General features: G+C 39.1%; 1 protein-coding gene across 8 annotated transcripts; it reads left to right on the forward strand.

Moving 5' to 3' along the window:
- Positions 1–791: 791 nt before the first annotated feature.
- LOC113530963 (specifically androgen-regulated gene protein) lies at positions 792–15,637 on the forward strand. 8 transcript variants are annotated; one of them, XM_026921401.3, is made up of 5 exons: positions 807–946; positions 2,314–2,416; positions 9,481–9,642; positions 12,474–12,660; positions 13,052–15,637. In XM_026921401.3, the coding sequence occupies exons 3-5, from the start codon at positions 9,538–9,540 to the stop codon at positions 14,734–14,736; spliced, it is 1,977 nt and encodes a 658-aa protein (XP_026777202.3). In that variant the 5' UTR covers positions 807–946; positions 2,314–2,416; positions 9,481–9,537; the 3' UTR covers positions 14,737–15,637. The 8 variants fall into 8 exon arrangements, with proteins under 8 accessions (XP_026777201.3, XP_026777202.3, XP_026777203.3 ...); XM_026921402.3 differs by having other exon boundaries at positions 2,314–2,372; XM_034312179.2 differs by lacking the exon at positions 807–946 and adding an exon at positions 1,933–2,192 and having other exon boundaries at positions 2,314–2,372.
- Positions 15,638–16,312: the final 675 nt, after the last annotated feature.

Here is a 16,312-nt window from a genome sequence, read left to right on the forward strand (position 1 = left end):
TTGTAAAAAAGTATTTCACTTTACTTCAGGCAGTTGTTAACGTCTGTGTATTATACATTTGATCAATTAAGCAAACATGTTAATTTTTTTATGTTAACGGCTTTACTTTAGATGCATCTTGGAAAAAATTGAAGATATTTTGACAGTATTTTGAAATGAATATTTGAGTAAGGTATGAGTATGGTCTGGGAAAAAATGAATAAAGTCTGGCCAGTAAATTGCAGAGACACCTTAGACACATTAGACACATTTTCATGATATCAATATTGTGAACTTTTTGGAATAACACAACTGATATGTTAACATTCCAGTTGCGCTCTCACTGGAGACTCCTTCCATAAATGTTAAATAAACATCACTCACCTTACAGAAAGTGAATAAGTTATTACTATAGAAACGATAATGTATCAGCATTAATATAAACCTGTGATTTGAATGATAGTTGACATTATTGTCAGGGTTGCTATTATAGAAAATGAATCAACAATCAGAATGGAGAATTAACAGCTCTGTGATATAAACAGAGTTTGCTGTTAGTTTCAGAACAATCACTGGTCATAATACTGCAGAAATGACAATGAGTCATTTGGGAGTCGACTCTTACTGGTGAGCCGAATGAGTCAAATGAGTCGAGTCACTGAGAAGAGCCGGAATTCTCATCACTGAGGGCGTTAACTGCGAGCTGCGACCTGCTGGCTCACCTGGCAACGCCTTGTATCCTGCATCTGATTGGCTGAAAGGTCAGGGGGCGGGGTTTATAGCCATACCTCTGCACGCTTTGGCACTACACGGAGCGCGTGTGGGGGTGTGTGGGTGTGTTATGTGTGTGTTATGTGTGTGAGGAGTTTATGAAGTGCTCTCTAGTGTGTGAGTGTGTGTCTTTACACGCAGCTGGAGCAGGTGGAAGTACAGGCTCTGCTCTGAGGACTCGCTTCTTCCCCAACAGGTGAGTTTTTATTCGGAATTTTACAGTAAATTACAGAGAAGAAGGAGTTATTGTGCAGCTCGCGCTGGTAGTTTACTACAGTTAGCTCTGTAGTGTGTGTTGAAAAGAAATCTGTAAAACATGAAGTCAAGAAGTCAAGTGACTGAAACGGAGTCGGGTTACACACACACACACACACACACACACACACACGTTTGCCTGCTCACCTATGAGCACCTTCCACTGACAAATAATAATGCAGCTAATCAATGCTTTCCCTAACTCTAACCTTTAACCTTTAACCCTTTACCCTTAACCCTAACCTTAATCTCAGTAACCTAAAGGAAACCTTTGGCTCTTAATTGTTTAAGTGAATATATAATATAAAGTAAATAAATAAATAAAATAATTAAGAAGAAATATTAGTTTTCCTTCTGTAAGCAGATTTCTTTTTTCCTTTTTTGTTTTTATTTATTTGTTGTTGTTTTTTTTCCCACAAAATCTACAATGTCGTTGATTGCCACTGTGTGGTTTGTAAATAAAACATGTAGATTTTGTAAAATAAGTAAGTCGGTGAGTGAGTGAATAAAGAAAGAAAGAAAGAAAGAAAGACAAAAAGCAGGTTTCCTTGTGCGGACAGTCTTCTTTTTTAAGACATTGATTGCCTCAGTGTGTTTTAATTTGTTTTATAAAAAAATATAGATTTAAAATAAATAAATAAAGAGATAGATAGATAGATAGATAGATAAACAAGTAAAGTAAGTAATAAACATGTAAGTAAGAAGTAAAAAAGCAGTTTTCCTTTTTTCATTTTTGACCAAATTGACAACGTCTAGAGTTGTTTTATTTATTATATTATTATATTTTATTATATATTATATTATATTATTATATTTTTATATTCTTACTTTTCTATATGAACAGCATTTTGTTCACCTTTTGTTATTTTAAATGTGCTTTATAAGCAAAATTTACTTACTCACTAAAAAAAAGGAAAATAAAATGTTAAAACTGTCAGATATTCCTATTCTTGTGAGGACATTTGACCACACCAAGACATAAAAGCGCACACACACATATACACACACACACACACACACACACACACACACACACAGAGAGAGAGCCTGAGTATCTGTTGATGCAACATTTGTCTGCTAGCTTGTGTTTGTGGTCACCTTTCTATTAGACGTGTATCACTACGTAGCGTCCACGCGGATGTTCTAGCATACTTAATGTAGTGCGTCTACAGAGGGAACATGGAAAGGTTTGGATTTCAGCCTAAAATGATGTTTTTAACTCGAACTTGGACACTTGAAAACGATGTAAGCACTAGCTGTTTGTAAACCACAGCACAGATCTGTGAGCGACTACATTTTTCTTTACAGTGTAAACAGAAGAAGGAGGAGCTCGTTCTGTTCCTGCACCTCGTCTGGCGTTTAAAGAGGTGAAATAAGAGCGAAATCTTTGCACTAGCTCCACTTTTACAGGGTGAGGACATGTTTGATGTGTGTTTAACCATGTCCTGTGTGCTGCGATAAAGATCGGAGCATGATGTTAGAGATACCAAGAATGTGGTGTAGTCATTTATTTCTCTTCACCTGCGTGTTTGTGTGTGTGTGTGTGTGTGTGTGTTTATCACTGAGGAATGAAGTTTTAATCCAGCCACAGAGGCTGTAGATGTGCCTCTGCTGTCACCCATTACCCTGTGTGTGTGCGTGCGTGTGTGTGTGCGTGGGTGTGCGTGTGTGTGTTTACTGTAAATGATTGACTAAGCTTGAAGACCTGCCACGATATCAAAGGGTGCATGCTTGACATTCTTTGTGCTTTTTGTGGTGTGAAGGTACACAGAGATCAAGCGACGATGTTTTGTTTTCTCACGTCTAGATTAAGTTCTGATTCTGAAAATTCATCATTCACTTCATTCGTTTTTTGTTTTGAAATGAAAGGGAAAGAATCTGTGCGAACGAGATGTTGAAAACAGTTTTTGGCTTTAAAACAATAAATAACAAATTACAAAACGCGCTCTCGTATTTCTCGTTTGTTTGCTTTTTATAATTTCTAAAATTAATAAGCGCTGTTAGTTCCTGTTTGCTCGTGCGGATCACTACGTGCATTTTTAAAAATAGGAAGTGGGTGATGGTAAAGGAGGAAGGCATGATGGCTAAATAAATAAATAAATAAATAGCAAAATTTTCCAGATTCTGCAATATAAGAATATATTAATCACCGTAAATTTATTTCTTCATAAACTGCTCACATTTTTATCACGTTTTATAAAAGCAGAATTCCTGAGTACGCATTTTAACCAGAGGATAGTCTGTAGAACGATGAACAACCAAATGAAGTAAGACGCAAAACTGTTCTTTTGGGGCAGTTTTTTTTTCCATTTCTTTTCTTTTATTTAAAAGAAAGAAAGAAAGAAAGAAAATGTTTGTACTTCCAGGTCGACTCTGTTCACACTGAAATGTGAGCTGAAATGTGATTTTTTCATATTTGGATTCATAAATATTTGATTTCTAGAATCAATTATACACAAGTCAATATTTTATTATTTTTAAAAAATATTTTTATGAATTAATTTCTTATTTGAGTGTGTTTCCTGTTTTTTCCCATTTTCACATTGGAACGAAAAAACAAATGAACGCAACGTACCTTTAGGCTCAAACTAGGGATCACGACACTTTGGTTTACAAATGAGGTTATGAGAGAAACACAGTCTCCTCTTTTATTTTAGTTGCTTATTTTACAGTTTAATATTACAGATATCGCTATAACAAAGTTACATTTTTATGTTACTATTTTGAAATGTCACTAGCATTCACGTTCAAGTTAAGAGCGTATGTGCTATTTTAGCTTTTATCGCACTAGTGAAGGAGTTCAGTGGTACGAATGAACAAATTTCTTCTTCCATCTGCCTCCACTAGTTCCTCGATGACGTCGAGTGACTCTGAACAGAAGTCAAGAAATCGAACGTTTTTCGAAGTTGTGAATTATGAATCTGGACTTTTAAAAATGTCGGGTTTGAGTTCTCAGAAAATTTCTAACTCCATTTGGGGTCTTTTGCCCAAAATATCTGGGAGCCAATGATTTAGTCCAAGGCTTGATGACATACAGAAATCCATAATGTTTTCATGTTCAGGAAATTAATTTCAGTTGTGATCAATCGATATCATCAACTAGCTTTAAAATAGCTTTACTGTCGTGACCACGTTAGATTAGCTGTTGTTGGAAAATGATGTGAAAAGGCTGGAAACAATATCAGAATATCAGCATAACACTTTATAACACACAATTTTCTGCTCGTATGTATATCCATAGTTACGATATTACTACATGTGTAACAATTTAAATGATCAATGCAGCAACCGTAAATTGATTATAATCGATTATAAATCAATTAGCATTGAAAAAGGACAAACTGCCGGTGTGTAAGAAAGAATTCATATTTGTAAACTGATGTGTAAACAAGATGATTTCACTCTGATATGTTTAAAATGGTCCTTCTCCACGTCATCATCAGTGGCAAATTAGCGATAGCCTCACATATTGATCAGAAAATTCTAGATTTAGATATCGTACTGCCTTTATGAATCAAAATATCACATTGTATTGTATTGTATCTTAAGATATTACACTATAGTAAAATCCTGTAACAGGACCTTATCGATTAAAGTTCAGTAAGTCCTAGGATTGCTCGAGAGCCGCTGTTGGGACCTTTAGAAGACTCGTAACCCTCATAACCCTAATCCACTCAGATTTGATTAACAATCGTTCACTGAATCAGTGTTCGGAGGAAAAATCCAGGACCAGGAGAATGAAATTCTACATTGTTCCATGTTGAGAAAGAGCAAAGCTCTGTAGACAGAATTTATCCACCATCTGTGTTGGTAAGAGCGTTTTACACTGACGATTTAGACTAGCAGCTTTTCATTTCAGACACTGTGTCTGGTTTGTGAGTCCTGAAAAATCCGAAGAGATTGTTTTTTTCTCAAACTGCTCACTGAATTTAAGGAAAACATGCGTAAGTTTACGGGTAATTACACTTTATTATACTTTCTTACTTAAGGGTTCAGTATTTTAAGGTTTCATAATAATTTCGTAGAGGGTTGGTTAGCAGTTGATGCTAAGCGTAATAAGGTGCAATTACAGGATCAACGTCTGATGGAAATGTTGACATTCCTGATTTTCTGTCACTCTGCACTTCAACATAAAACACTTGACAGCTGCATACTGGGTCGTTAAGTCATTATCCTCGCTCATTAGCTAGCTTAATGTCCATATTTTCCAGCATTGTTGTGACCTTACCCACTTAAACAGCTGCGTATCGCGTGTTCGCCTTTTAAAATTCACAAGTAACTAATATGTATTAGCACATCTAGCTAACAGCTAATTGCCATTTTCTAATGAAGTCTGGAATGCAGAAGAAATTATATTTGATAGCATTCAAGTATGCGCTGAATATGGAATGAGAAATCTGCCACTACAATCTGAATTTCAATAATAATGTGCATTTTATTAGTAATGTCTCGTAGTTGAATTAGATCAAAATTGTAGTTGACTTGAATCTGTACGCAAGGGTTCAATTTCATTTTGAATCAGATGTAGAAATTTCACATTCAGATTTCAAATTCAGTAACAAACTTCAAATCCAATGGGACAATCCAGTTCAAATTCAGAATCATAACACTGCATCACTGGCTCATTGGTTAAAATGGCAGCAATCGAATCTGTGCTCGTTTGTTTTTCCTGATTCCCCAGATGTCGTGTTTTGATTTCAAACCTGGCATTCAAGCCATGGAATACAATTTCAATTTCAATTTGATCTAATTTAACTACAAAATTTCACTTCCAAATTCAAATAAAAATTCAGATTTTTCCATTTGAATTTCAGATTGTAGTGGCACATTTCTCATTCCAGGCACGAGAGACTGTTTGAAGTTGTTCTAGAATGCACAAAACACTGTGTAAAGTTGTTCTAGAATGCAGGCAAGACTGTTTGAAGTTGTTCTAGAATGCACGGGAGACTGTTTGAAGTTGTTCTAGAATGCAGGGAAGACTGTTTGAAGTTGTTCTAGAATGCACGGGAGACTGTTTTTAAGTTGTTCTAGAATGCAGGGAAGACTGTTTGAAGTTGTTCTAGAATGCACAAAACACTGTGTAAAGTTGTTCTAGAATGCAGGCAAGACTGTTTGAAGTTGTTCTAGAATGCAGGCAAGACTGTTTGAAGTTGTTCTAGAATGCACGGGAGACTGTTTGAAGTTGTTCTAGAATGCAGGGAAGACTGTTTGAAGTTGTTCTAGAATGCAGGGAAGACTGTTTGAAGTTGTTCTAGAATGCAGGGAAGACTGTTTGAAGTTGTTCTAGAATGCAGGGAAGACTGTATGAAGTTGTTCTAGAATGCAGGGAAGACTGTTTGAAGTTGTTCTAGAATTCAGGGAAGACTGTTTGAAGTTGTTCTAGAATGCACGGGAGACTGTTTGAAGTTGTTCTAGAATGCAGGGAAGACTGTTTGAAGTTGTTCTAGAATGCAGGGAAGACTGTTTGAAGTTGTTCTAGAATGCAGGGAAGACTGTTTGAAGTTGTTCTAGAATGCACGGGAGACTGTTTGAAGTTGTTCTAGAATGCAGGGAAGACTGTTTGAAGTTGTTCTAGAATGCAGGGAAGACTGTTTGAAGTTGTTCTAGAATGCAGGGAAGACTGTATGAAGTTGTTCTAGAATGCAGGGAAGACTGTTTGAAGTTGTTCTAGAATTCAGGGAAGACTGTTTGAAGTTGTTCTAGAATGCACGGGAGACTGTTTGAAGTTGTTCTAGAATGCACGGGAGACTGTTTGAAGTTGTTCTAGAATGCACAAAACACTGTGTAAAGTTGTTCTAGAATGCAGGCAAGACTGTTTGAAGTTGTTCTAGAATGCAGGGAAGACTGTATGAAGTTGTTCTAGAATGCACGGGAGACTGTTTGAAGTTGTTCTAGAATGCACGGGAGACTGTTTGAAGTTGTTCTAGAATGCAGGGAAGACTGTTTGAAGTTGTTCTAGAATGCAGGGAAGACCTTTAAAGCAGCCAGACGTTGCATTATCTGAAATCTCCTTCATGACATCATCACCATATTCTTTAGTCAAACTTCTCCATCCAGCTTTTTCATGCTATTGTTCCTTCTGTGAATCAGAGTTCTCCTCACTCACCCGTAGCTCTAGAGTAAGAGGACTAGCACGCAATCCTTCTGAAACAGATATGATAGTGTGAACGCGGGTGTAGGCTCGGAGTGGAGCTCTACCTACTCGCTCTTCAGGTTTACAGGGAGGACCAGGCCCAGTGACGTGTGTGTGTGTGTTCATGCTTTCATTTAGCATGGTTTACCAAGGCGAGATTGAAGCCTTTGGTATGCTGAACAACTTGAAAAGCTTCCCTGCATGAACAATGATTGCTATTCATGTGTGTTTTGTAATCCTCGAAGCTGCACTCTTCCTGTTCGAGCTGCTCAGAAGCCTTGGATATGAACTTCAGTAATATTTATTTCGTTTTTCTTTCGATCCTCAGCCTTGTGTTGAATTAGATTGACAATAAAGGTGCCTACTCACTACTACTACATTTTCAGTGTAATATAATTTACGTTTTAAAGTTATATGAAACATTTCATTTTAAAGAAAACGGAATAGTTTGCTATACACACTAGTTACTCTTTGTTTGCAGACTGGGATTGTCCATTGTTTTGTTAATGTTTTGATGTTTCGCAGCGTTATTGTTATCATTTGTTTGAAAGGCCAGTTTTGTAGCTTTAGGACAATTACATTCAAACATCCAACAGGATTCTGATCATATAAGTCTGTGTTTAAGAACATTTAAGGAAATTGTAATAATTGTTTTAACAGCATGATCATCCAGAGAGATGTTTTTTATCTATAAGGCATTCTCATTTCATTCATACTTTCTTCGGTTTCACTTAATAGTGCACTCATGTGATCTCTGCTGTCTGTGAAGGACTGTTTCAGACATTTATAACACACTCTTAGCAACCAGTCTTGTTGCTAGGGTGGTACCCTTAATCAAGCATACACCTTTTGTACCTTTAGTGGGTATCTTTTACCTAGAAAGGTGTGTGTAGCGTACCTTTAAAGCTTTAAAAGGAAGCACGTTTAATCATTTCTGAAGGTAAGCCATATCCACGTTTCCAGGAGAAAGATACATATTAAAGGTACAGTATATGCACCCATGACAACGAAAGGTACAGGTTAGTACTATTGTTCCTGAGACTGCACGAGATTCTGTTGAAAACTTCTAGTTCTTGTATCATTCAAGTCTATTCCATGTTTATTTACATTTATATATATATATGATTCTTAAACATTTACACTGTCATAATACCAATAAACGCAATGTCCATAAAAGTGTCTATGATATGTCTCAGTGTCTCAGTGTCTCAGTCAAGTCAGTATGAGTTCGAGTCACAACAAATCAAACATGCAGTCTGATCCTTTATACGTCATATGTTGTGTCATCTTAAATGCATTATGTTATCGTGCATAGGGATACACCGGTGCTGATATTGGTATCAGGTATCAGTCTGATTACCGTGCTCGTTTACTCATACTCATATTCGTAAGGAAGGGTCCAATACCAACACGTGATATAAGTAAAGCAGTGAAGCAGGCGTGCAGAGAGACTGTCTCAGGTGAGAGCGAGCACTTCACTTCAGCGAGCACTGAGCACTGAGATACTCACGCTTCCGTTCACACTTTCACAGGTTTACACTTTCCTCATGAGTCAAGGAGCAAGTGCACTTATTTGTAATGACCATCTTAAACATAAAACTCACGAGGAAAATGCAAACCCTGGCGAGGAGCACAAGGAGTTCATTACTAGCAGCACATAACAGCAACCTACATAAACGGAGCTAAAAAAAATATTCTGTGAATTCCCTGATTGTGTAATATTAAACAGGTTACTCACTTTTTGTGTCAGTATCAGTATTGGTCAGAACCAAAAAACATGAACTCATACTCATGTTATCGATGCATCCCTGATAAGTCATAATTATATGTTAAGTAAGAATTTAAGTCAAGCATATAGATGAGTAGTTAAAGTTAATGATACTTAGGGCTCAATGGCACATTCCTGGCATTTGTGGGGTTTGAACTCACAACCTTCCAATCCACAGAACAGAAACTGCTGAGAGTTTAGAAACCTTTCTTGCTTAATCACAGCTCAAAACCATTACAAAGAGCAAACGTACAATGGCAGTTATACAGCTTATGTTTTTCCACCTTGTTATAGGGCGTAGTCTGCAATGAGATATCCAGCTCCCTGAGTCCTAGAAATTTTAATTGTACAATTAAAAAAGGTGCAGCCATGCTAACGCTAAAATGGACCAAGTATGAAAACACCCTTCTGTCAACTTGGAAGGTGTAGGGTGTGACTCACTTTCGCATAAGAGTGTGACAGATTTCTCACACTCTGATCACCATCTGCATGCGCTCTGAAATGCTTGTATCACATAGCAAAGGAAGAAAATGAGGGCTTCAGTATCAGTGTCTCTCTGTGCTTCACCCCCCAGTGTGGCACCTTTGCTCCGGGAAGGGGTCGCTCGATTCTTCATCGCTTCTCACGTGCAATGCGGATGCATGACTCCTGGCCATGCGACTCTGCGTCAGGATCGTCACTCAGCATGAACAGTGCAGGCAGCTGTGACAGCATGATCAGCATCAACTCGGGCTATGTGAGTATGAATTATAGTGAAGTCTCATGTGTGTGAGTAAAAGTCAATGAACTGGATTTTATATAACTGTTCAAGAAAATGGGGAAAATGTTAGCATCCTACTGGAGCTCTTAAGCTTGTGTTCATTTTTGCGTAAATGCCAGGCAGTTCGTTAATAAATCTATATGTAATGTAAATGTTAGGGCAGTGGTAGCTCAGTGGTTAAGATGTTGGGCTACTGATCAGTAGGTTATGAGTTCAATCCCCAGCACCACCAAGCTGCCACTGCTGGGCCCTTGAGCAAGGCCCTCAACTGCTCAGTTGTATAAAAAATGAGATAAATGTAAGTCGCTCTGGATAAGGGCGTCTGCCAAATGCCGTAAATGTAAATGCATGTAAAATTAAGGAGAAAAACTCTGTTGTTTCATATTAATGACTTGAAAGAAAGCGATCCAAAACAAATTAAGAGAAATAAGACTAGCCACTGAATTAGGACAAAAGTAATGGTGCCCTATAAACAGAGGAAGCGTTAGTGTTTCTATGGTAGCCGACGTGCTGCAATGGCTCCATTACTGGAGAATTTACTTTAGTTGTTTCAGCTCTCTGTAATCTTTGCTTATTATGGAGTTTTGTGTGCGTCACTAAACCAGCTGTGCTGTGACCGTGCTTGGTAGTTTATGGCTGATTGGTGTTTTAAGTTCCCGTATTTTTCTTTTCTTTCAGAGCACAAAATTAGACAAAATCTGGTTGCACTGCTGACAGCTTGTGCTCTGAAACTAGCCCTGGAATGACAGTTTAAGTAGAGCTCAGGCCAAATATGCCTACAGTATTTCAGTGGCAGAGAATGGCGCCTCTGTATGGAACTGCATTTGTGTCAAAAGTATTGAATGTAACTTTTTAAGAAACAAACAAAATTATACAATGAGAAAAGGAAAAAAAAACACTCTGAAACTGAAAACAGTGAACTCAGTGGCAAAAATTTAACATGGTCTTCTAATAAACAGCGTTCTTTGTTAACAGTTTTCTAAGCTTCCTTTTCGCTAATCATGGTTTATGAATGCGCTGCCAGAGTTTTCGTTTACACTCCGCAAGTTTACGTTTGCCATTCTGGCACAAACCTCTCGTGTGGGCGGGGCTTAACAGCGATTCACTCTCATTGGCTAGTGAGATTTTGATCAACAGCTCAAGTTTCCAGCTGAGAAAGAGGAGGAGGAGGAGGAGGATGACGGCTCTCTGTGCGGCTCCTGAGAGCTCATCTCAAAAAAATAGTCGTATGAGATTACCCAAACCTCAAATATTAATTATGAACTAATATACTGACTAAGTAAGTAAGTAATTTCCCCTAAAAAGTACAAACACTGTAACTATACAGAGAACCGCATCCAGAACGCTCTCCAAAATTTGCACCACTGAATTCTCTACTTCCAAATATCAATATAATGACACTTTTGCCTAAAATAACTTGCTTTAACTAATGACAGGCACCTTGAGTCCTGGAAAATACATCGCTCAGGGGGACGATAGTCAGAACAGACTTGTATAATATCATTACTGAGAGCAGTAACAGTCCAACACACTTTGGTTTGCACTCGAAAAGGAAGTTACATGGTGGTGTTACAAACACTGGGCTAGTTTGTCTATTCATCGGGGAGATAAGAAAGGCAAATATCAGTCTTTCTGATCCACTGCTCATTTTTACTGCCTTGTTGCAGAACAAGGATGCAGTGAGGTATCCAAAGCTCCAAGTCTTAGCACATACTGTATAATGTTTCTAGAAAAGTACTTTTAAAATAATTGCTTGGAGTTAGACATCACGACATATGACTGCAGGCTGTAAGGGCCTACAGCAAGGTAGCAAAAAGAGAGCAGCAGATCAGAAAGAAGAATGTTTGACAAATGTTAGACTGGTTTTAGACCTTTGTAGCTTTCTCAAAGGTATTACAATTTTACTGTTAAGAGGTCTTAACTTTGACCTTCAGTGGCTGTTTCTATGATATGATACTGCGCAGTGGGTAAATTATTCAGCTTCAGGTTTTTGACATCACGCTAGGGGTTGTACAAGTACTAACTTCACTAGTAGCAGGAATTAAAAAAATAAATAAATAATTAAATAAATTTTCTGATTTCAGGATATTGCTTTTTTTAGTCTGTTTTATTTATTACAACAAAGGACACATCAAACCTTAATTCAATTACCAGCTGTACACAGGATACAAAGTACATTTCCAGTTTCAGTGCTTTTTTGGCTACACTGCTAACGACAAAATCTAGTCAATACTGTCAAACTAGCAAAATTACTTTACCGTCTGCCTACATCTCCTTACTGCCTGCCTACATCTCCTTACCGTCTGCCTACATCTCCTTACCGTCTGCCTACATCTCCTTACCGTCTGCCTACATCTCCTTACCGTCTGCCTACATCTCCTTACCGTCTGCCTACATCTCCTTACTGCCTGCCTACATCTCCTTACCGTCTGCCTTACATCTCCTTACCGCCTGCCTACATCTCCTTACCGTCTGCCTACATCTCCTTACCGTCTGCCTACATCTCCTTACTGCCTGCCTACATCTCCTTACTGCCTGCCTACATCTCCTTACCGTCTGCCTACATCTCCTTACCGTCTGCCTACATCTCCTTACCGTCTGCCTACATCACCTTACCGTCTGCCTACATCTCCTTACCGCCTGCCTACATCTCCTTACCGTCTGCCTACATCTCCTTACCGTCTGCTGTTTTTTTCCACTGCTCTGACTAGACAATGTCCCCACAACAGTGACTAGTGAATTTATCAGTCATCTATTCAACCAATCTGAAGTAAAGCATACTTTACTTTCCTGTCCATTTGTGGCAGAGTGACAACAGTATGGAGCATCTCTCTGCTGAGGAGCGCGCATGTCTCATGTTTCTGGAGGAAACCATTGAGTCTCTGGAGGCGGAGGACAACAGTGGCGTGTCAAATGGTGAACCAGACCATCCGTCTCGCAATCTGACAAATAAGATGGCTCACCTTAGCTCTAGTAGCCAAGTTAATCGAGAGGGTGAGTATGAAGGGCCACATGAGCACACATTTCAGTGTCTGCTAAAACTTCATAAACTTTTCCTGAATGAGTTATTAAAGGCCATAAAGCAGAATCTGTGAAGAACAATCCAGGAAGTAACTGGCTGTAGTAAAAATTAAATAAAATTAATTAAGTTTCCAGAGAAACAGGACATTTCAGACAAAAGTCCTTCATCAGATGTGCAAGAAAAGTCTTTCTGAGGCTGTAGGAGACCAGTATTTTTCTTATAAGATTTAAAAAAAAAAACAGATCTTCTAAATTGGTCTATGGGTAAAATGATAATTACACAAAAAAACCTGGTGGAAACCTGGTATTTTGTTCATGTTTATCAAATTTCTCTCTATTTTCTCTCCACTTGTTTGTCTTTCAGAGCTATCAGTCCATGACGATCCCAATAAAGTTTTGGGGAAAGACCATAAACCCCACAAATTGCTTGTTCCAACTCCACTAGTTTTAGCCAACGGCAATGCCAAATTGCTGAAAAAAACTGATTTCTCCACTACTGAACAAAAACCAGCTGTACTGGTTAACACACCTAAAACCGCTGCAGTAAACTCTCGCCAGTCTCCAGAGTTCCTGACTTCTGCAGATGGAACTGCTATATCAGCTCCAAATCCTGGGAAACACAAACCAAATGCTCACCCACCCAGCGATGTGACTGACTTGCCTCCTTCTTTTATACCTGAGCCTCCAGTCAAACCTGACTCTTCAAGTGGTGCTATAGCCAAAGACAACGCTCCTAAGAGTAATATCGATCCAAGGTCAGATCAGAAGCACAAGAGTATTTCATCCGATATGCCAATGGAGCTGCTTCCTCCTCCTTCAGACTTTATGGATGAGCCAGTACTCCCACCAGTACTTCCACCAGTACTCCCACCAGTACTCCCACCAGTACACACTCTGCCAGCAGCACAAAACCAACCCCAAACCTCAACTCAACTTTCCTCACAGCTTGCATCCCAATTCCCATCACAGCCATGTCAAAGTGAAAGCATGCCAATCGCCCCTCCTCCAGGTTTTGATGGACACTTCGAAACAAACAAGCCTCTAACACCACTGTCTACATCCTCAAGAGGACAGCTGTCGCCAAATGACCTAGACAAGTTGCGTAAAAAAGCGTCAATGAAGAAAGCCCCAGAAAAAGTACCAGTAGTTCCAGCAAAATCTGGCCATAATGTGTCAGACCAGACAAATTCTCCAACCTTTGGTCCAGATACCAGTGCATTCACTGTAGTGGAATATGGAGAACCTAAAAGCCCACCCATTGTGGCACCCAAACCCAAAAAACTGCCTTCCAGCATTGTCCTAAAAAGCCACAAAGATGCAACACCAGGTCATTCCCTCGTTTCACCAGGTGATCGTATGATGATAAACCAACAGAAGGTTCACCAGGAAGCTCTGAAGAAACTAGGCTTGCTGAAGAGTGGTGAGTCCGACCCAGGCCTCTGCCCCAGTCCACCACACAAGGCCTCTCCACAGACTTCCTTTAACACGAGCACTTCTGCAATGTCACATTCTGCAGAACCTACTGCTAATTCTGTGCTTGTGCATGCTGAGCACCATGCAGTAACTGAGGCACAAGGAAAAACAGATTTTTCATTTTTACCCGTACACCCTGAAAAAGGAGAAAGAGAAAATCTGTTGATCACAAGGGCGCCAAGTCCAAAACCCTTTGAAATGAAATCGGCGTCCTTGGAGCGATCGGGCGTAGGTCTGAAAAGCCTTACACTCGAGAATCCCTCACAGTTAACAGGCCAGGAAGAGAGTCCCGGGAATGTGGCAGTTCCGCTTGGACATCTGCGAAATAACCGATCTCAACCTGCTTCTGTGGGAAGCTGGAAGGACTTCAGTATTGACCAGATACCTTCTGAATCAAACAGAGAACCAGAGCTCAGGAGATCTCTGCCCAACCCTGCTCCATCACTGGCACAGCTGAAGGTTGAGCCCCAGAAGTCTCTTCGGTCACATGGCATCAGCGTGGTCATCTCCCCACAGAGCAACAACGGCGAGGATCGCAAGCAGGCTCTGAGGAGACTGGGACTGATCAAAGACTAAGCTTCAAAATGGTTTACCAACAAACGGTATATTGGACCTCCTGATCAATATTACTTCTAAAAGCAGGAATCCTGATTTAGGATCAGTGTATATCTTTTACTTTCTAATCATTAGACTGGAATGGGGAGACTGTGGTGTAGCACTTTTACTCTAGACACAGATTTCCAACCCTGGTCCTGGAGAACCCCCTGACCTGCTAATCAGCTAATTAACATCCCTTCCTGAGTTGAAGTGGGTGTGTTACAGCAGAGAAAACACTAGAATGTGTTAGAACAGGGAGCTCTCCAGGATAAGGGTTGGGAGCCTGTCCTGTAAGATGTAGTTACAAATGGGTCTCTGTATGTACACTGGACGTTTAAGAAAGGTGCTGTATGAAAACAGTGCCAAGGACATTCTTTGAATTCTTGGACGTTCTGGACGTGCTGGAACTTTTTTTTACTTTAGTGGATAAGTGTAATATTTAGCACGAAGACATTAATTGTTAATGTTAAGACATTAATTGTGGATAAATTGTGATTCTACTAGTGTGCCTGCTGCTACATTGTTTCTAGCTGAAGGATCTGTTTGGATAAGTGAAGGATAATTACAAATGTCTTTACTAAAATGCTTAGTAGTAAGTGTTGCCATTAGCAGACAGCCCTTGCAGTCATAGCGAGCAATTACCCTACTGTTTCTTTTTAATTAGGGAGGTCCTCGTCATTGAAAATAAGTGCTAGAATGCATTTGACACCAAAGCTCTGTTTGAACATTGCTTAGCAATGATATTCAAACTGTTCCTAATTGTCCTACAAACCTTGTTTCAAGTATACAGTTATTCTCTTTTGAACAGCACTTTATTATGCATGTATAAAAAAAACTATTAATACAATCTTTATTAATAAACTTCTCATTCTTGATTGCATTACCTGTCATTGTCATTAGACGTAAAATGTCAGGAACTTGGAATCATCATGGTGTCTGTTCACATACCACCATCAGTAGGAGTGCTGATCTAGGATTAGTTTGTTGCCATAAACACAAGAGGAACCTAATTTGAAATCACCCAGGAGTGCCAGCACAGACAAGGGCATAATCAGGGTGTGATATTTTTGCGCAAGAATCTCTGGGCTGTTAAGGCACTGACTCACACTCAAAGCCTTTGTTATGTCCTCCAAAAAAGCGCTGATCCATATTTTCATTTCAGCACAGCTCCGACATACTCAAGGTTCTTTTCATGGTTTCAGCAGGTTGCAATCCTGGAGAAACCAGTCAGACCTGCTTCGAGGCACCAGGTCTTTATGGCTTTAAGTCAGTATTCTGTAACATTACCCCGTCTTACCTTTAATTCATGTTTTACCACACATTCAAGACGTCTGACCTTCTAAAGACCTCATTCATTTTGGAAATTTACAATGATGTCACACTTAATCTGTAAACTTGACACATAAAACTTCCCATTTAAAGTTATCCTTGTGCTTTTCTTTGGTATAAAGGTAATTGTTTTCTTGCTCACACCTTCCTGGTCTACAAGTTTTTGCGTTTTTACAAATTTAAACAACATTTACAAATTCAAACAACACTTAAAATTTCCTTACGT

The sequence above is a fragment of the Pangasianodon hypophthalmus genome, chromosome 16, assembly GCF_027358585.1.
Source record: "Pangasianodon hypophthalmus isolate fPanHyp1 chromosome 16, fPanHyp1.pri, whole genome shotgun sequence".
Lineage (NCBI taxonomy): Eukaryota > Metazoa > Chordata > Actinopteri > Siluriformes > Pangasiidae > Pangasianodon > Pangasianodon hypophthalmus.

Excerpts from the sequence above, each read along its gene's own strand:
- LOC113530963 (XM_034312177.2), top strand. The coding sequence starts at position 2,185 with ATGGAAAGGTTTGGATTTCAGCCTAAAATGATGTTTTTAACTCGAACT. Across the intron at positions 2,251-9,480 it reads CTTGGACACTTGAAAACGAT|TGTGGCACCTTTGCTCCGGG; the intron begins GTAAGCACTAGC and ends TTCACCCCCCAG. Across the intron at positions 12,661-13,051 it reads TAGCCAAGTTAATCGAGAGG|AGCTATCAGTCCATGACGAT; the intron begins GTGAGTATGAAG and ends TTTGTCTTTCAG.